The 21,929-nt window shown below is 43.1% G+C and overlaps 2 protein-coding genes across 2 annotated transcripts; both read left to right on the top strand.

The window, feature by feature from the left end:
* Positions 1-350: 350 nt before the first annotated feature.
* LOC120022994 (desumoylating isopeptidase 1 homolog) lies at positions 351-9,325 on the top strand. Its single transcript, XM_038966945.1, has 6 exons — positions 351-661; positions 750-1,017; positions 2,248-2,320; positions 3,407-3,500; positions 7,160-7,301; positions 7,563-9,325. The coding sequence occupies exons 1-6, from the start codon at positions 351-353 to the stop codon at positions 7,812-7,814; spliced, it is 1,140 nt and encodes a 379-aa protein (XP_038822873.1). The 3' UTR covers positions 7,815-9,325.
* A 2,283-nt stretch (positions 9,326-11,608) lies between these two features.
* On the top strand, positions 11,609-18,693 carry LOC120023218 (serine/arginine-rich splicing factor 5-like). The gene is made up of 8 exons (XM_038967260.1): positions 11,609-11,694; positions 12,422-12,553; positions 12,643-12,713; positions 14,407-14,565; positions 15,143-15,215; positions 16,705-16,778; positions 16,968-17,075; positions 17,336-18,693. Exons 2-8 carry the CDS (start codon positions 12,428-12,430, stop codon positions 17,763-17,765), a joined length of 1,041 nt encoding a protein of 346 aa, XP_038823188.1. The 5' UTR covers positions 11,609-11,694; positions 12,422-12,427; the 3' UTR covers positions 17,766-18,693.
* The last annotated feature ends 3,236 nt before the right edge of the window (positions 18,694-21,929 follow it).

Here is a 21,929-nt window from a genome sequence, read left to right on the forward strand (position 1 = left end):
ACTGCCTGACAGGCCCATTTCACTGCATACATTCTCTCTTTCTCTCTCTTCTCTCTCTCTCTCTCTCACACACCACACACAATAGTTATAGCATAGTTGTAAGCAAACCATATCTCACACTTTACTCTATTTACCATGCCTGTCCACGAGCATCAATATCCTGTCCATGAGCGTCAATATCCTGTCCACGAGCATCAATATCCTGTCCATGAGCATAAATATCCTGTCCACGAGCATCAATATCCTGTCCACGAGCATCAATATCCTGTCCATGAGCGTCAATATCCTGTCCACGAGCATCAATATCCTGTCCATGAGCGTCAATATCCTGTCCACGAGCATCAATATCCATGAGCATCAATATCCTGTCCATGAGCGTCAATATCCTGTCCACGAGCATCAATATCCTGTCCATAAGCGTCAATATCCTGTCCACGAGCATCAATATCCTGTCCATGAGCGTCAATATCCTGTCCACGAGCATCAATATCCTGTCCATGAGCGTCAATATCCTGTCCACGAGCATCAATATCCTGTCCACGAGCATCAATATCCTGTCCATGAGCATAAATATCCTGTCCACGAGCATCAATATCCTGTCCATGAGCGTCAATATCCTGTCCACGAGCATCAATATCCTGTCCATGAGCATCAATATCCTGTCCACGAGCATCAATATCCACGAGCATCAATATCCTGTTCACGAGCATCAATATCCTGTCCGCGAACATCAATATCCTGTCCATGAGCATCAATATCCTGTCCGCGAACATCAATATCCTGTCCATGAGCATCAATATCCTGTCCACGAGCATCAATATCCTGTCCATGAGCGTCAATATCCTGTCCACGAGCATCAATATCCTGTACACGAGCATCAATATCCTGTCCACGAGCATCAATATCATGTCCACGAGCATCAATATCCTGTCCATGAGCGTCAATATCCTGTCCACGAGCATCAATATCCTGTACACGAGCATCAATATCCTGTCCACGAGCATCAATATCCTGTCCGTGAGCATCAATATCCTGTTCACCTACCACCTACCCTGCATTCAGTGGAAGCCATGACAACCAGCCACTTACCCTGCATTCAGTGGAAGCCATGACAACCAGCCACTTACCCTGCATTCAGTGGAAACCATGACAACCAGCCACTTACCCTGCATTCAGTGGAAGCCATGACAACCAGCCACTTACCCTGCATTCAGTGGAAGCCATGACAACCAGCCACTTACCCTGCATTCAGTGGAAACCATGACAACCAGCCACTTACCCTGCATTCAGTGGAAGCCACGTCATCTAGCCACTTACCCTGCATTCAGGGGAAACCACGTCATCTAGCCACCTACTCTGCATTCAGTGGAAACCATGACAACCAGCCACTTACCCTGCATTCAGTGGAAACCATGACAACCAGCCACTTACCCTGCATTCAGTGGAAGCCATGACAACCAGCCACTTACCCTGCATTCAGTGGAAACCATGACAACCAGCCACTTACCCTGCATTCAGTGGAAACCATGACAACCAGCCACTTACCCTGCATTCAGTGGAAGCCACGTCATCTAGCCACTTACCCTGCATTCAGTGGAAACCATGACAACCAGCCACTTACCCTGCATTCAGTGGAAGCCACGTCATCTAGCCACTTACCCTGCATTCAGTGGAAACCATGACAACCAGCCACTTACCCTGCATTCAGTGGAAACCACGTCATCTAGCCACTTACCCTGCATTCAGTGGAAGCCATGTCATCTAGCCACTTACCCTGCATTCAGTGGAAGCCACGTCATAATGGAGATGTATGATAGGTTTGTATGCACTTATCAAACTTAACCCTGGTGTATGGATCTGATCAAAACCATAAACAGTCTCCAGATATGTTGTACTACGATTTACTCTGTATCCTTAGGAGAATGAGGCGGCAGGGTAGTCTAGTGGTTTCGGATTAGTAACCGAAAGGTTGCAAGTTCGAATCCCCGAGCTGACAAGGTACAATCTGTCATTCTGCCCTTGAACAGGCAGTTAACCCACTGTTCCTAGGCCGTCATTGAAAATAATAATTTGTTCTTAACTGACTTGCCTGGTTAAATCTCTCTCTCTCTCTGTCTCCCTCTCTCTCTCTGTCTCTCTCTCTCTGTCTCTCTCTCTCTGTCTCTCTCTCTGTCTCTCTCTCTGTCTCTCTCTCCCTCTCCCTCTCCCTCTCTCTCTCTCTCTCTCTCTCTCTCTCTCTCGTTCTAGTACTGGATCAATGAGTACACTTCCACTCTGGGTGTTGGAGTCTACCACTCAGGCATTGAGATCTATGGCCGAGGTACAGAGGAAGACCTTCACTACTTTCTCATTCCCTTACTTATTCATTGTGTTGTTGGCAAAATGGAGAGGAAATGTGAAATGTTTCTCTCCACAGCTTCTATTCCATAGAGATTCTGTAACACAGCTTCTATTCCATAGAGATTCTATAACACAGCTTCTATTCCATAGAGATTCTATAACACAGCTTCTATTCCATAGAGATTCTATAACACAGCTTCTATTCCATAGAGATTCTATAACACAGCTTCTATTCCATAATGACTCTATAACACAGCTTCTATTCCATAGAGATTCTATAACACAGCTTCTATTCCATAATGACTCTATAACACAGCTTCTATTCCATAGAGATTCTATAACACAGCTTCTATTCCATAATGACTCTATAACACAGCTTCTATTCCATAGAGATTCTATAACACAGCTTCTATTCCATAATGACTCTATAACACAGCTTCTATTCCATAGAGATTCTATAACACAGCTTCTATTCCATAATGACTCTATAACACAGCTTCTATTCCATAGATATTCTATAACACAGCTTCTATTCCATAGAGATTCTATAACACATCTTCTATTCCATAGAGATTCTATAATACAGCTTCTATTCCATAGAGATTCTATAACACAGCTTCTATTCCATAGAAATTCTATAACACAGCTTCTATTCCATAGAGATTCTATAACACAGCTTCTATTCCATAGAGATTCTATAACACAGCTTCTCTTCCATAGAGATTCTATAACACATCTTCTATTCCATAGAGATTCTATAACACAGCTTCTATTCCATAGAGATTCTATAACACAGCTTCTATTCCATAATGACTCTATAACACAGCCTCTATTCCATAATGACTCTATAATACAGCTTATATTCCATAGAGATTCTCACACCGCATGATATCGTCTCACACAGCACGATATCGTCTCACCTTCAGCTTTGCTACACGGTTCATGTACCTTTGTTGGAAAGCAAGGTGGCGACAGCCATCATTTTTCTCATGCCCGTATCGTGAGCTGTCTCTATGAAGATAGCACATTTACCTCGTGTGTTCGTTATTCCTCCTCTTCACTACAGAGTTTGCATATGGCGGTCACCCGTATCCCTTCAGTGGCATATTTGAAATCAATCCTGGAAACGCCACTGAATTAGGAGAGACCTTCAAGTTCAAGTGAGTTTACATTAAAACACACACACACACACACACACACACACACACACACACACACACACACACACACACACACACACACACACACACACACACACACACACACACACACACACACAGACACACACACACACACACACACACACACACACACACACACACACACACACACACACACACACACACACACACAAAGTGCCTAATCACATAAAGAAGTGGTCAATGGCCGCTGTTTCATGACAGGAACAGGAAATCAAAGACTATCTTTGGGACGCAGACTACATTTGGGACGCAGACTACATTTGGGACGCAGACATGCTATTTGGGACACAGACATGCTATTTGGGACACAGACATGCAACTTGGGACGCAGACATGCTATTTGGGACGCAGACATGCAATTTGGGACGCAGACATGCAATTTGGGACACAGACATGCAATTTGGGACACAGACATGCAATTTGGGACGCAGACATGCAACTTGGGACGCAGACATGCAATTTGGGACACAGACATGCAATTTGGGACACAGACATGCAATTTGGGACGCAGACATGCAACTTGGGACGCAGACTACATTTGGGACGCAGACATGCTATTTGGGACGCAGACATGCAATTTGGGACACAGACATGCAATTTGGGACACAGACATGCAATTTGGGACACAGACTACATTTGGGACGCAGACTACATTTGGGACGCAGACTACATTTGGGACGCAGACTACATTTGGGACGCAGACATGCTATTTGGGACGCAGACATGCTATTTGGGACTCAGACATGCAATTTGGGACGCAGACATGCAATTTGGGACACAGACATGCAATTTGGGACACAGACATGCAACTTGGGACGCAGACATGCAATTTGGGACACAGACATGCAATTTGGGACGCAGACATGCAATTTGGGACACAGACATGCAATTTGGGACGCAGACATGCAATTTGGGACACAGACATGCAATTTGGGACGCAGACATGCAACTTGGGACTCAGACATGCAATTTGGGACACAGACATGCAATTTGGGACACAGACATGCTATTTGGGACACAGACATGCTATTTGGGACGCAGACATGCAACTTGGGACGCAGACATGCAACTTGGGACGCATACATGCAACTTGGGACGCAGACATGCAATTTGGGACGCAGACATGCAACTTGGGACGCAGACATGCAACTTGGGACGCAGACATGCAACTTGGGACGCAGACATGCAACTTGGGACACAGACATGCAACTTGGGACACAGACATGCAACTTGGGACGCAGACATGCAACTTGGGACGCAGACATGCAACTTGGGACGCAGACATGCTATTTGGGACACAGACATGCAACTTGGGACTCAGACATGCAATTTGGGACGCAGACATGCAACTTGGGACACAGACATGCAACTTGGGACACAGACATGCAATTTGGGACACAGACATGCAACTTGGGACACAGACATACAACTTGGGACGCAGACATGCAATTTGGGACGCAGACATGCAATTTGGGACGCAGACATGCAATTTGGGACGCAGACATGCTATTTGGGACGCAGACATGCAACTTGGGACGCAGACATGCTATTTGGGACACAGACATGCAACTTGGGACGCAGACATGCTATTTGGGACTCAGACATGCAATTTGGGACGCAGACATGCTATTTGGGACACAGACATGCAACTTGGGACACAGACATGCAATTTGGGACACAGACATGCAACTTGGGACACAGACATACAACTTGGGACGCAGACATGCAATTTGGGACGCAGACATGCAATTTGGGACGCAGACATGCAACTTGGGACTCAGACATGCAACTTGGGACACAGACATGCAACTTGGGACTCAGACATGCAACTTAGGACTCAGACATGCAATTTGGGACGCAGACATGCTATTTGGGACGCAGACATGCAACTTGGGACGCAGACATGCTATTTGGGACACAGACATGCAACTTGGGACGCAGACATGCTATTTGGGACTCAGACATGCAATTTGGGACGCAGACATGCTATTTGGGACGCAGACATGCTATTTGGGACACAGACATGCAACTTGGGACGCAGACATGCTATTTGGGACACAGACATGCAATTTGGGACGCAGACATGCTATTTGGGACGCAGACATGCAATTTGGGACGCAGACATGCTATTTGGGACGCAGACATGCAACTTGGGACGCAGACATGCAATTTGGGACGCAAAAAGGCAATTTGGGACTCAGACATGGCCTACTGAGCAGCGGCCTTGTATTCATTCATTGTAGCTTGATGGTTTGTGTTTGGGACGGGAGTGACTGATACTGGTTTCTATACGGAGATAGAATAACACTATATGCACCCAATTACCACCTTTCATTTTGCTAGTTTATTAGGATCCCCATTAGCTGTTGCAGAAGCAGCAGCTACTCTTCCTGGGGTCCACACAAAACATGAAACATAATACAGAATGACATAATACAGAATGACATGATACAGAATGACATGATACAGAATGACATAATACAGAATGACATAATACAGAATGACATAATACAGAATGACATAATACAGAATTTGACATGATACAGAATGACATGATACAGAATGACATAATACAGAATGACATGATACAGAATGACATGATACAGAATGACATAATACAGAATTTGACATGATACAGAATGACATGATACAGAATGACATAATACAGAATGACATGATACAGAATGACATGATACAGAAGGACATAATACAGAATATGACATGATACAGAATGACATGATACAGAATGACATGATACAGAATGACATGATACAGAATGACATAATACAGAATTTGACATGATACAGAATGACATAATACAGAATGACATAATACAGAATGACATGATACTGAATGACATGATACAGAATGACATGATAACAGAATGACATAATACAGAATGACATGATACAGAATGACATAATATAGAATGACATAATACAGAATGACATGATACAGAATGACATGATACAGAATGACATAATACAGAATGACATGATACAGAATGACATAATATAGAATGACATAATACAGAATGACATGATACTGAATGACATGATACAGAATGACATGATACAGAATGACATAATACAGAATGACATAATACAGAATGACATGATACAGAATGACATAATACAGAATGACATAATACAGAATGACATGATACAGAATGACATGATACAGAATGACATAATATAGAATGACATAATATAGAATGACATAATACAGAATGACATGATACAGAATGACATGATACAGAATGACATGATACAGAATGACATAATACAGAATGACATAATACAGAATGACATGATACAGAATGACATGATACAGAATGACATGATACAGAATGACATAATACAGAATGACATAATACAGAATGACATGATACAGAATGACATAATACAGAATGACATAATACAGAATGACATGATACAGAATGACATAATACAGAATGACATGATACAGAATGACATGAGACAGAACATCAATAGTCAAGATCTACAATGTTTCCATCCAGAGAATCTTCCCTTCTTTTCATGTATACTTCAATAGCTCAACACAAGTTTCAGTTAGGATTTGAGTATGATTACAAAACATTTTTTTCTCTAACACAGGGAGGCTATTGCTTTGGGCACAACAGACTTTGCAGTGGAGGATATGGATAAAATCATGGAGGAGCTGGGGAGGGATTTCAAGGGCAACTCCTACCATCTAATGCACAAGAACTGCAACCACTTCTCCTCCTCGCTGTCTGAGGTCAGTTTCTGTTTCATCACCGTTTCAATACAGACGATTACTGTTTCATTATACATTTTGAATTATACATTATATTGACATTTATTGTGAACAATCTGATAGAGCCTTTCCACCATTTTTAAAAGGAACATTACCTATTGACAGTAATACATATTTTGCAGAGTATGTTTTTTTTTTTTTTTTGCCAATTGCATATCCGATACTGTATCCACATTATTCAGTCCTTTTCCCGACGACATGTTTGTACTCGTTCTATTCCAGCTGTTGTGTGGGCGTGAGATCCCTCGCTGGGTGAACCGCCTGGCCTATTTCAGCTCCTGCGTGCCCTTTCTCCAGACCTGCCTCCCTAAGGAGTGGCTGACCCCCGCTGCCCTCCAGAGCCACATCAGCATGGGTCTCCGCAAGGAGGAGCGGGAGGCCGGGGAGTCCAGCGACGAGGACCCCAACTCAGCCTCCGGGACTGCCGGGGCGGGCGCCGGATCCTCACACAGCTGTCGCCATACACGGGTCTGAGCCAATGACTGTAGGGTCTGAAGAGAACAGCCAATAGGACTCTCTCAATTACCTTTGACCTTCGAACCCTGGACCAGAAGGTCACCAGGTCACCTGTGCTGGGGATGTAGTGATGTAATATCTGTGGGCCTGACTGAATAACCACCTGACCTCATAGTACCACCCCTGAGAACAGAGACGGGGACAGATGATTAGTTAGCCTGGTAGTACTAGCTCGCGGAGCCCGCCGGGGCCAGGGGACCTGCAAAAACCTACAGATCCCCTGGTTTTCTTCCTTTTTAGATATGGTAGATATATTCTGAAGGGGGATTTGTTATAGGTTTGTTGACCAACTAACTCAGAGCATGGCATGGCTCTTTTAGATTGACCACAGCTACATGATGTACTGTAGGTCTGGGCTACTTTGTAGTATTTCTCTTTTTCCATGAACTTTTAAACCTTTGTCAGCCTTCATCCCTGATCCACCCTGATTCCCTTCTGGCGGAACTCCTTCTATTGTAGAGTAGACGGATATCAGACACCACAAAGATACATCTAAAGTGATGTCCCAAATGGAAGCCTATTCCCTATATAGTGCACTATTTTAGACCAGAGCCCTATGGAACCCTATTCCCTATATATAGTGCACTATTTTAGACCAGAGCCCTATGAAACCCTATTCCCTATATAGTGCACTATTTTTTGTTGTTGATAAGGGCCAATATGGCTCTTGTCAAAATAAGTGCCCTATCCAGGGCATAGGGTTCCATTTGGGACGACGCCTAAGTATGTCTCTGCCTGAGACTACTGGTATTGTGACTTTAGCAGGATGTTACTTGCTGCTCATTTCAAGAGGGTACTTGTTCAATAACCTCCTTACTTGGGCCTTCAGTCTTAACTTCAAAGATGTTTTGTTTATGTGTGTGGGGGAGGGGTGGAGTTAATATTCTGGCGATTTTTTGGGACGTTGTAGTGGACTATATATAGTGATATGAACCATATATATAGTGATATGTGCTCTGTTTAGAAGGAGTAATTACATGTGGGATTTAAACCAGCACATTTCTGTTAAACGTCATTCTTAACTGAAAATTATGTGCAAAGGATTGGACAAAAGTGAAGACATCGAAATTAGTTTTGAACCATATTGATTTCAATGATTACATTTTATCGTATTAGTATTATACATTTGGGTGTTATTTGTCTATTTCATGGTCTCATGTATTGTTTAACAAGACATTGTCCGCCCACCCCCATATAAATAGCTATGTACTACCATCATATGTGATGAATAACACTGGCAGATGTCTCTGAAACGTGCATTTACACACTTCTTCAATGGGAATCGTTCAATCTTTCATCAGGAGATGAAACAGAAACCTGATCAAGAAAGCTCAGCCGTTGTGACCGATCAGTCGACGCACAACATAAGAAATCTCAGCAGTGAAGGTGAAACTCATAGTTGTTGAATCACAGTTTTCTGTTCATACAACTCCTCTTTTTCTTGACCCCTCCTCCCCAGAGAGTGATTGAGTAGGTGTGTGAGGGGTCTGGGGGCCTGTCGAGGGGGGGGGGGGGGGGGTGTTACAGTTAGGGCATTGGGTGAAGGAAAAGAGGTATTTGTTGTGAGATGTATTTTGATTGGTGAGGTTATGTATCTTAATGTGTTGGATTCACAGGTGATCCCTGAAACAAGGGGAGGAAGTTGTCCTACCAGTCAGCCAGTTGTCCTACCAGTCAGTCAGTTGTCCTACCAGTCAGTCAGTTGTCCTACCAGTCAGCCAGTTGTCCTACCAGTCAGTCAGTTGTCCTACCAGTCAGCCAGTTGTCCTACCAGTCAGTCAGTTGTCCTACCTGTCAGCCAGTTGTCCTACCAGTCAGCCAGTTGTCCTACCAGCCAGTCAGTTGTCCTACCAGTCAGCCAGTTGTCCTACCAGTCAGTCAGTTGTCCTACCAGTCAGTCAGTTGTCCTACCAGTCAGTCAGTTGTCCTACCAGTCAGCCAGTTGTCCTACCAGTCAGTCAGTTGTCCTACCAGTCAGCCAGTTGTCCTACCAGTCAGTCAGTTGTCCTACCAGTCAGCCAGTTGTCCTACCAGTCAGTCAGTTGTCCTACCAGTCAGTCAGTTGTCCTACCAGTCAGCCAGTTGTCCTACCAGTCAGTCAGTTGTCCTACCAGTCAGCCAGTTGTCCTACCAGTCAGTCAGTTGTCCTACCAGTCAGTCAGTTGTCCTACCAGTCAGCCAGTTGTCCTACCAGTCAGTCAGTTGTCCTACCAGTCAGTCAGTTGTCCTACCAGTCAGCCAGTTGTCCTACCAGTCAGCCAGTTGTCCTACCTGTCAGCCAGTTGTTCTACCTGTCAGCCAGTCTTGGACTAGAGTATTACACTGACTACCATCCTATCAAACAATATCAATAATGCTGTTTCCAGATGAGACAGACGTTAGGCTACATGTTATTCTGTTCTGTTCCTGCATTATATTACAACTACTCTGGTAGACTCAATAGTTTCCATTCTGAAGTTCAGTCCATTGCATTCCGTACATAAGTCTTTCTGGAGGACAATATTGTCCTTTCTTTCTCTTCTCCTCCTTGGTTTACTGTCTGTCTGTCTGCCTCCATCCCTCCGTACCCCACCCCCCCCCTCTCAGGAAGGAAATCACATGACCTGTGCTTATTACACAGGTGTCTCATTATTATCCATCATCTCCATGACAACTGGGCAAAATAAAATAACTATATTTATTTGTTTATATACTTATTTTTAAATCATCTATATTTTTATTAATTTTTTTTATGTGTAGTGTCATCTACGTTGTTTTTGTTTTTTTAATTCAGGAAGATTTTTTTTTTTGTTATCTTGAAATTGAAATGGGTTCCGTAAAGGTCAGTATTCCATGCTCAACATTGAAATACTTTTTGGTACTTTCTACAGAGAAGACCTTTTCTATTGTATTATGTATGTGCTTTATCGAATTGTAAGACGATGCCACAAATGTTGAGAATGGTAATAGAGTAAAGATAGAAGAATAGCAGTAATATGTTGTCCTGTCCTTGAGTTTGGCCACACCGTCTGAAATGAACACCATTGAATGGGAGGAAAATCTTATTTTGTTTTCAGTCAGATGAGATGGCCAGCAGGATGTTGGGAAATGTGTCATAAAGATCTGGCTACTTTGTATGTATATTTTCAGTACATTTTTGTTAAGAGATGTTTAGGGTGCAGGAGCAAAGATTTTTTTTTATAACTAACCCAAGATAGACCACAGCATGTCGTTTCCTCTGGGAGTAAATTACTCATAGTGGGCAGAACAAGCAAGAAGGTGGGCAGAGCTAAACACGAGCCAGTGAGAGCCTATTGGCTCGTTCTATCATTGATTTGCATATTTCGGATAGGGAACGCCTAATTTGAAGTGCGCCTGTGCAGTAACTCAATTCGCGCTTGCTCTCCTAAACGCAATTTTTTTTAAACTTTGGCCAAGGGTGAAGTCTAGAAAACGTAGTCGACTCTGTTCGTAACATATTCTAGTTTTGAACACTGTATTGAGATCAAATATTTCATCGATGAGAACATTAGCAGAATGTTGGCCATAAACCATCTCGTTTTCATCTTCTCCCACTGGCGGCCACTTGGCTTCCTCTCACCACCAAATGTGGTACTGAGTTGAAACACCAACCGGATGCTTCACATTTATACATCCAGTGAAATATCTGTCTCATTGTTATATCTGTGGCATGGGTCTTGTGGAACTTTTTGATAGGTCTGGATGACTGGAACACGCCCACCACCCTTGGTGCTGAAGAACATCCGGTTTCCCCCTCGTTCTCTCACTCGGAGTCGCCATTTTGACACACATAAGCTAAGCAAGCACACTACCAGAAGTAACGAAGACAACGGAAAGGGTGAGGTTCAAGTTTTGATAATTGTAATGTCGTCAGCAGACTGGCACAAATATTTGGCGAATCAATAATCTAATGATTAATATTTTGTCCGAGTGCAAAGCTAGTAATGCAGCTAAGCTAGCTAAAGTAGCGAAAAGGAAACTGCACGACATGGTAACGTTAGCTAGCTAGTAACGTACGTAGCCGACTAAACTCAGCTATTTTGTGGGCGGGCTGGATCTCCGATGTAACATACAATGATGTTTTTTAATCCGAACTACTGATTTCAGAGCACAAAGAATAGCACCACTAACACAGAATTTTTTTGTATAATTGCGGCCTTTTCCTCGGGTCCTAATGCCGCGTTCACGACAACTGGGAACTAGTGGAAAAACGAGCTGCGACCGGATAGCTAGCGACTAACGTTAGCTAGTAAGCTTGCTAACGTATATACACATTATCAAGATTGTGATTTAAGTAATATTAAAAGGTATGTAGTTTATTCGTTTAGCGTATATGTGAAACTGTTTACGTTGCCGAACTCAGACTAGCTGGCTATCTGGCTAGTATTTGCCAGCATAACGGCTCCTAAACTTGGCTAAAGTGCACTTTTAGTATTGATAACTCTTAGCTAACGTTAGCTAGTTAGCACGCTGATCTGGGCCTTGTCGGCAACCTACGTGTTTGGGGATAAATGTACTGTTAATGATCTAATAACTTAATCACGTAGCTAACTTTTTGTTTTCAGATAACTATGAGTGGATGTCGAGTTTTTATCGGTCGTTTGAGCCCTCATGCTCGTGAGAGGGACGTAGAGAAATTCTTCAAAGGTTATGGAAGGATCCGAGAAGTAAATTTGAAGAACGGATTCGGCTTTGTGGTAAGTCGGCCTTGCCTCGTGTCTTGATCAAACACCTATTGTGAATGTTTTGTTTGTTGATTAGTTAACCCCCCCTTCTCTTTAATCAGGAGTTTGACGACCACAGAGACGCTGATGATGCAGTTTACGAGCTGAATGGCAAGGAACTCTGTAGTGAAAGGTAACGATTTAGATGCACATTGAGCAATGTCTCAAGAAAGATAAATTGAGACATGTTATGTTTTGACATTTAATGCATATGGGCAGTGTTGGAAGAAGTACACCACTTTAATACTTGAATAGAATAAAATGATTTGTGAAAATCACCCAGTAAAATACTAATTCGAGTAAGTCTTAAAGTATTTGTTTTTAAATGTACTTGCGTATTAAAAGTATAAATGTCTTATTAAGCAAACCAGATGACACTTTTTATTTATTTACCATCTATGCATTTGTTTTAGTGAGTCTGCTATATCAGAGGCAGTAGAGATGAACAGGAATATTCTTTTATAAGTGTGTGAATTAGACCATTTTCCAGTCCTGCTAAGCATTCAAAATGTAACAATTACTTTTGGGTGTCAGGGGAAAATGGAGTAAAAAGGACATTATTTCCATTAGGAGTGAAATAAAAGTTGTCAAAATATAAAAAGTTAAGTACAGATACTCAAAAAATCTACTTGGGTTAAGTAGCACTTTAAAGCATTTTTACCTTTCTAGCCCAGTGGAACACCCACAATATTCCGCTGAAAAGGCAGGGCTCAAATTCAAAAATATTTTTTAGAAATATGTAACTTTCACACATTAACAAGTCCAATACAGCAAATGAAAGATAAACATCTTGTTAATCTACCCATCGTGTCCAATTTTTTTACATGTTTTACAGCGAAAACACAACATATCTATATACACTGCTCAAAAAAATAAAGGGAACACTTAAACAGCACAATGTAACTCCAAGTCAATCACACTTCTGTGAAATCAAACTGTCCACTTAGGAAGCAATACTGATTGACAATAAATTTCACATGCTGTTGTGCAAATGGAATAGACAAAAGGTGGAAATTATAGGCAATTAGCAAGACACTCCCAATAAAGGAGTGGTTCTGCAGGAGGTGACCACAGACCACTTCTCAGTTCCTATGCTTCCTGGCTGATGTTTTGGTCACTTTTGAATGCTGGCGGTGCTTTCACTCTAGTGGTAGCATGAGATGGAGTCTACAACCCACACAAGTGGCTGCTTTGTCTAATGATTAGCCAACAACAAGCTACACGCTAGCGGTTTGCTGCTTTGACTAATGATTAGCCAACAACAAGCTACACACTAGCGGTTTGCTGCTTTGACTAATGATTAGCCAACAACAAGCTACACGCTAGCCTTTTGCTGCTTTGTCTAATGATTAGCCAACACCAAGCTACACACTAGCGGTTTGCTGCTTTGACTAATGATTAGCCAACAACAAGCTACACGCTAGCCTTTTGCTGCTTTGTCTAATGATTAGCCAACACCAAGCTACACACTAGCATTTTACTGCTTTGTCTAATGATTAGCCAACAACAAGCTACACGCGCCTCCATAAGAAGCAAGAGCAGCGGCAGACAGTTTCTCTGGTCACTGCACCATATCACGTTCTTATCTGGACGGCACTTCTGGACAAGTCCGTTTTGAAATGACACACCCGAGACCGGTGACAACCGGGTCCGACCCATTATTTAGAGTTCTGAATCTACTACCAACTTTAATGACCCCCTCTCCCCTCCCTGTTCAGAGACATTAATCAGATGATACAAATACCTTGCGTAGGATGAAGAAATAATACTACGTATTTTAGTCATTTCTGCTGCCCTGTTAAGTGTCTGTTTGGTCTTTTCTATAGGGTGACTATAGAGCATGCCCGCTCCAGAAGAGGCAGGGGTGGTGGACCCGGGATGGGCGGCGGCGGAGGAGGAGGAGGACGTTTCTCACCTCGTTTCAGCAGCTACCGCCAGGGGTCTGGTGATCGCCGCGGTGGTGGAGGTGGTGGCGGCGGCTCCAGGTATACAGACTACACCGCTTCGTTTTAAACCTTCTCACTTGCAGCGAATGGAGTTTAGTCAGTGTGATTTTAGTTCCCCTCGTAGCTAGGAGACATTTACCTTCCTTCCTGGTGGCTCTGTGTGCAGAAGTAGCATATCTGGTGTCTTACATGTATTGAATATACCAACTGAGTAATTTTAAGACTTATCACGCTAGATTTGAACGTTTTCACTTGTAGAAGTCATTTCCCCAGTGTGATTAGAATAAGTTGTGACGTCCCTCTGTCTTGATCCTATGCTGTACATTCATGTCTTATATCTATTGACCTGTGGCTTCATTTAATGTCAGGCTCATGTGTACTAATCATTTCAGTCCTAATATTACATTTACATTTAAGTCATTTAGCAGACGCTCTTATCCAGAGCGACTTAAAAATTGGAAAGTTCATACATATTCATCCTGGTCCCCCCGTGGGGAATGAACCCACAACCCTGGCGTTGCAAGCGCCATGCTCTACCAACTGAGCCACACGGGACCATATTAACAGGTCACCCCCCCCCCCGTGTTTAACTTTGCTCTGCCTTCCTCCCATGCAGTAGGTATGGTCCTCCGGTGCGCACTGAACACAGAATCATCGTTGAGAACCTGTCGTCACGCATCAGTTGGCAGGTGAGAGTTTAAAACCCATCTGGTTCAGACCATTACTCTGTACGTACTCTGATAATGCCTTTTTTCTTAAAAGCTGCATTCTTATTGAACTTGTTTTTCTTTTATTTATTACCAAAGGACACAGCTATATGCTCAAAAGTCCATTAGGGTAAATAGAACGGCAAGGCCCCTTTTGGATTGTTTTATTTCTTGACTTAGTTTTTTACTGTCTTTCAAACAAAAATATATAAGCACTTATACCAGAAGGTAAATCTAACCAATCACATCGTAGTTTTATTTTAACAGCTTATTCTTATTCTGGTTATTAGTTATAATGGAGTTGCATGCACAACCTCCTTGGAGGTGTTATGTGCATAGCGCCCTCTGCTGGTTGTGTTTTCAATAGTGTCCATTTGGTGCCTCTCCTTACACGCAGTTGCCGCTGGTCTAAATCTTGGCTGGGCCCCGTAGCGGGTGAAAGGGGTCTAGCGCAGGATAGCCTTAGGATGGTCCCTCGTAAGCCCCAGTCTGGAGGTTCTGTGGTCTGGTCTGGTGGAAACCCCCCCCCCCGACTGCAGCCAGCCTGTAACCCCCTCAACACACTCCACGTTCCCTACACTCTCCCGTTTGGTTCTTTATCTGTTGCTGATGGAGCTGGGGGTGTTGACAGTTGGGCACACTGCACACCCCCTTCCTTCGTTCCTTCCCCTACTTGCTCTCTGGTGGTCCTTTACTTGTGGAGGCTGGCCGGAGTCCGGGTCTGTCAAGGCTGAGGGAGGTCGTTTCTCAAGGGCTTAACACTGTGACTGCATTGGTTCCCATTGGTCCTCTATTTGGACACGTGGCTCTTTGCTAATGTCTCCCTGGGTATGGAACGGTAAGTAACATATAACTCATGTGATTGGGTTTAAGGGTTGGGAGGAACAGGGAGTGGAATCCTATACCTTAGTCTTACTGGGAAAACTTATATAAGCCCTTATGGAAAATTTATACTAGGCCAATTAATAGGTTACTGAAAGAACCCCTTGATCAAAATGGGTCATGATGAAATTAAAATACTTCTAATCTCCATAGACTTAATTTTAGTTTAGCGACGCCCCCTAAAAACCATTATAGTTGCCACTAACAGACAACCTATCCAAGACACTACACCTCAAAGGATATGGCGCGTCTCACCATTTTACTATTTGTCATCATCAATCCTATTTGACTAACAAACCTGAAATACAATACCGGGGAACTAAGTAGTGTCAGGTTTCTCCTTTTGAGTGAAATGGTTAGCTGTGAAGCCACGGCAGTGGCTCGTCACTTATTAAACGCCCCTCGTCCTGAAAATGCCAGAACATCACCTTTTTTTACTGTGTTTTGATGAGGTCAGTATTACAGGGGGGAGGGGGGGGGGTTTAACTGTCGTGTTGCTCTACTGATTTTTCTCTTGCCCCAGGTTCAGAGTTCTCTCAGCCACATTCGTGTGTTGGTCTGTCACTGACTCATGTATGCTTCACCACAGGACCTGAAAGATCTCATGAGGAAAGTTGGAGAGGTCACCTTTGTGGATGCCCACCGAACCAACAAGAATGAAGGGTGAGTTCATCTGTCCAGGGGGTCCTGTTCATTAAGCACAAAAATGGAAGGACTGAAACGAGGGACGACTGTCCAATTTAGAAACCCTCTTGTTTTCCCGTTTTTTTTAATAAAAACAAAACAAATGAGGTGTGCCCGTGCTGCCATTATGAAATGAGCTGTCAACTTAACTGTGATTTGCCTCGACAGGGTGGTGGAGTTTGCATCACACAGTGATATGAAGAACGCCCTTGATAAGCTGGACGGAACAGACTTGAATGGACGGAAGCTGAAGCTGTCTGAGGATCGCAAGAGCCGGTAGGCATCCCTCATCCCAATTTGTAGAGAAGTTTGGATAAATACAAGATTGTGATGTTTCGGTTTGCAGCTATAGCAGTGTAGCTAGCTACAGAAATGTAGCTTCAAAGATTGGCCTGCAGTGTTGAGCACTATTAAGGGGACTTGAGATTGGAGTATAAAGGACTGGAATACAACTGACTTGTGTTTTAGGGAGCTGACTACATTAGTGGTTCGGGGGGGGGGTAAATATAATTAATTGAATTATTCTCTTCCAACAGCCGCAGCAGGAGTCGTTCCCGTGGCTCTCGCAGCTACTCCCGGTCACGTAGCCGTTCCCGGTCCCCCCGGTCCAAGTCCCCCAGCCGTAGCAGGAGCCGTAACCGCTCCAGGAGCCCCCGCTCCCGGTCCCCACGCTCCGCCAGCCGTACTCCGGAGAAGAAGCCTGCCTCAGGAGGAGGGGGCAGGGCTGCACATCGCTCCACTTCACGTTCCCGTTCCAAATCCCGTACCCCTCCCGCACGCTCTCATTCCCATACACCTCCCCCACGCTCTCATTCCCGTACACCTCCCCCACGTTCCCGCTCCCCTGCCCCACGTTCCCGCTCCCCTGCCCCCCGTTCCCGTACCCCTCCCCCACGCTCCCGTTCTCCTGCCCCGGCCCGGAAGCCGTCCCGGTCTCGGTCCCCCTCGGTGGAGAGCCAGCACTGAGCTGCTCTGAGTGAGCTATTTAGGGATAGTCCAGTGGAGGGAGTAGAGACTCATTGGAATGGCTGTTTAGGATTAGTCCAGTGGAGGGAGTAGAGACTCATTGGAATGGCTGGAATGGACCACTGATAAGATTCTGTTTATTCCATACCAATGAGTCTGTCCTCCTGATTTAAGTGACCATCAGTCTCCACTGGTGTAGTGCTATGTATGGACTGAAGGGAATGTCATGCTGGAACCGTGGCACCTGGCGTTGTGCCAGCCTGCCTGCCTGCTAGTGGGGTTGTAATGAAGAGGAGCCTTGCCTTGGGTGTAATGCCCTCTCTCCCACAATCTAATTTTAAAATCTGAGCTTTAGTCCTGGTTGGTTCAGTTCCTCTAGGCCCTGGACTGGTTATTTTATGATTATAGGTTGGATCCTGCGTCCCCCAATTCAACTTCTAATTTAGTCTTTATTGCTATCTGAATAATTAGAGTTTCCTTTTGAAAACCAAACTTTTTTTTCTTTTCTTTTAGTTAATGAAATGTACAGTGTGATTTGAGAGCTTTTGATTGGGTCGCAGTCCTGTTGAATATCTGTATGGTTGTCCCTGCAGGTTTGTAAGTCTCATTGTGATTGGTTAAGTTGTATGAAATGTACCTTCTATTTTTTTGTTGAAGTTAACTTTGTCTAATCAATACAATGTTTTTTTTCTCCATTGTTTTTGTGCTTATGTGTGTTCCGATCCACTCCTCTTAACAGTTAAGTTAAACTGCACCCAAAATGATTTGAATGGGTGTTGTCAAGTAATTTAATCTACTATTGTGTTTTGTTGCGTTTTAACATTGACTGATGATGCTGAGAAATACTGAATAAGCATTTCACAAATTAAGTGAATGTAATTTTTTTTTAAATAAACATAAGACTACAATTGCATAGTCTAAACCACCATTTCTAAGTGTGCATGCTATGATCTTCGGTGTAGCCCCGAGTGTAGGTGTGGAATATTCCGGTCATCATTTGACTGTTCAAAATGAGTGAACAAAAAAATGTCCTTATTTACATGTGGCTCCGGAGATCTGATGTCCTTGGTTTTTCTGCAGCTTCCTTTTTAGATTCTGCTCGTCTACATTTTGTGGTCTTACCCGATACGAGACAGACCGCGGGGTCTGCATGTTGTGGCAGACGGGGACATGTCTGTCAACTGGTTTGCTACAAATAAAACAGTCCTTGCAAATGTATCTGATTTTTTTTTTTTTTTTTACTAATGGTTCCCACAAAAAGGGATCAAATGGCATCTTATAGATCACATGGGGGATGTGATCCTCAGCCTGAAACGTCCCCACTTCTCCTGCCGATTTACTTAGCTTTTGGCGTGACGCACGTGAAGACGGTCAAGTGAAGGGAGGGGGGTCATGTGCCAGCAGATGTCCTGTGTTCGATACTCTGTGAGCCGACTGGAGGAATCCCTACCTGTTAAAACAAAAGTTGATCTTTAACTAACTAGAAAAGTCATTTTAAGAACTAATTCTTTACAATGACGGCCTACCCCGGCTAAACCCAGATGACGTCGGGCCAAGTATGCACCGCCCTATGCGACTCCCAATGATGGCCGGGTGTGATACAGCCTGGATTCGAACCAGAGACTCGTAACGGCTCTATCACTGAGACGCAGTGCTTTAGATCACATTCGCCGCCCTTGCTAAGCAAGTAGCGTGACGTCCTTTACAATAGCCGAAACAGATCTGGGACCACCAGGCTCATGTTCTTCTCTACAGCTTTTACCAAGGAGAATGGACGTTCTCAGCAGTCAGTCAGTGTGTAGCTTTCGTACACTTAATCCTCACTGCTAATATTTTACTATATATAGGTGTCAACAGCCAAGTGCACTAGATTTTCATGCCACTAGGTGGCATAATTGAACTAAGTGTAGACAGATGTTCAGTGATTACCACACGTTGATTAATCTGACTGTGATAATGGGTATGACAGCTGTTCCCCCCCAAATTGTTGCTATAGTGATATGGACAATGTAAATTAATGGGTTTGTTAGGTTTGCCCTCATTTTGTCTGCATGTAAACAGTATCCCATATTGACAAAGTGAAAACCTATTTAAAAGTATATTTTTTTCTCACATTTATTGAAAATGAAATACAGATCTCATTTACAAAAATAATTCACACCCTTGAGTCAGTACTGTGTAGAATCACCTTTTTCAGCCATTACATCTTTGAGTCTCGAGTATTTCTGTATCAGCTTTGCATTTGGGGATTTTCTACCGTTCGATGGGGAGTGGTGGTGAACAGCAATCTTCCGAGTCTTTCCACTGACAGTAAATGAGATACAAGTCAGGGTTTTGGCTGGGCTACTCAAGGACTTTCACATTCTTGTTCTGGAGCCATTCCACCGTGGCTGTGTGCTTGGGCTCATTGTTTTGTTGGAATGTAAATCTTCGCCACCCCCAGTCTAAGGTCATTGGTGCTCTGAAGCAGGTTCTCATCAATGATTTGCCTATATTTGTCTCCATTCATTGTTCCCTCTATCCTTCCCAGTCTCTCCCAGTCCCTGCTGTTGAAAAGCATCTCCATACTATGATGTTGCCACCACCATGCTTCACGGTAGGGATGGTATACTGTCTGGTTTTCTGCAGACATAGCACTTTGCATTCAGGCCAAAGAGTACACCTTTTTTTTTCTGTGTCAGACCACCATCTTGTGCCCTGAGTCTTTCACGTGCCTTTTTGCAAACTCCAGGTATGCTGTCTGACCTTTTTTCTCAGGAGTGGGTTCCGTCTCTCACTCCCATAAAGCCCAGATTGGTGAAGTGCTTTGGAGACTGTTGTCCTTCTGGCAGGATCTCCCATCTCAGCCAAGGAACTATATAGTTCTGTCAGAGTGGTCAATTGGTTCTTGGTCACCTCCCTGACCAGTGGTGTAAAAATATGTTTAAGTACTTAAGTAGTATTTTTGGGTATCTACTTTACTATTTATATTTAACTAATTTTACTTCACTTCCTAAAGAAAATAATGTACTTTTTACTCCATACATTTTCCCTGACACCCAAAAATACTCGTTACATTTTGAATGCTTAGCAGGACACTATGGTCCAATTCACACATTTATCAAGGGAACATCCCTGGTCATCCCTACTGCCTCTGATATGGTGGATTCCTTAAACACAAATGCTTCATTTGTAAATTATGTCTGAGTGTGCCCCAGTCTATCCGTAAATATAAAAAACGTGCCGCCTGGTTCGTTTTAATTTAAGGAATTTGAAAATATTTATAGTTTTGATACTTATGTTTATTTGAGCAATTACCTGTACTTTTTCTACTTAAGTACAGAGTGTTCAGAAAGTATTCACACCCCTTGAAATTTTTCTACATTTTGTGGTGTTGCAGCCTGAATTAAAAAAAGGAAAAAAATCGCGATTGTGTCACTAATCTACACACACACAATGGCCCATAATGTCAAAGTGGAATTATGTTTTTAGAAATCTTTACAAATTAATAAAAAATTAAAAAAGCTGAAAATGTCTTGAGACAATAAGTATTCAACCTCTTTGTCATAGCAAGTCTAGGTACAGTGGCCTTCAGAAAGTATTCAGACCCCTTGACTTATTCCACATTATGTTGTGTTACAGTCTGAATTCAAAATGGGTGAGGAAAAATGTATATTTCATCCATTTACACACAATGCCCCATAATGACAAAGTGAAAACATGTTTTAGAAATCTTTGCAAATGTATTGAAATAGAGATCTCATTTACGTAAGTATTCACACCCTTGGGTCAATACATGTTAGAATCAACTTTGGCAGTGATTACAGCTGTGAGTCTTTCTGGGTAAGTCTCTAAGAGCTTTTCACTCCTGGATTGTGCAACATTTGCCCATTTATTCTTTTCTAAATTCTTCAAGCTCTATCCAATTTGGTTGATCATTGCTCGACAACCATTTTCAGGTCTTGCCATAGATTTTCAAGTAGATTTAAGGAAAAGCTGTAACTCGGCAACTCAGGAACGTTCACTGTCGTCTTGGTAAGCAACTCCAGTGTAGATTTGGACTTGTGTTTTAGGTTATTGTCCTGCTGAAAGGTGAATTTATCTCCCAGTGTCTGGTGGAAAGCAGACTGAACCAGGTTTTCCTCTAGGATTTTGCCTGTGCTTAGCTCGTCTGTAAAAAAAAAA

Source organism: Salvelinus namaycush, chromosome 28 (assembly GCF_016432855.1).
Source record: "Salvelinus namaycush isolate Seneca chromosome 28, SaNama_1.0, whole genome shotgun sequence".
Taxonomy (NCBI): Eukaryota; Metazoa; Chordata; class Actinopteri; order Salmoniformes; family Salmonidae; genus Salvelinus; species Salvelinus namaycush.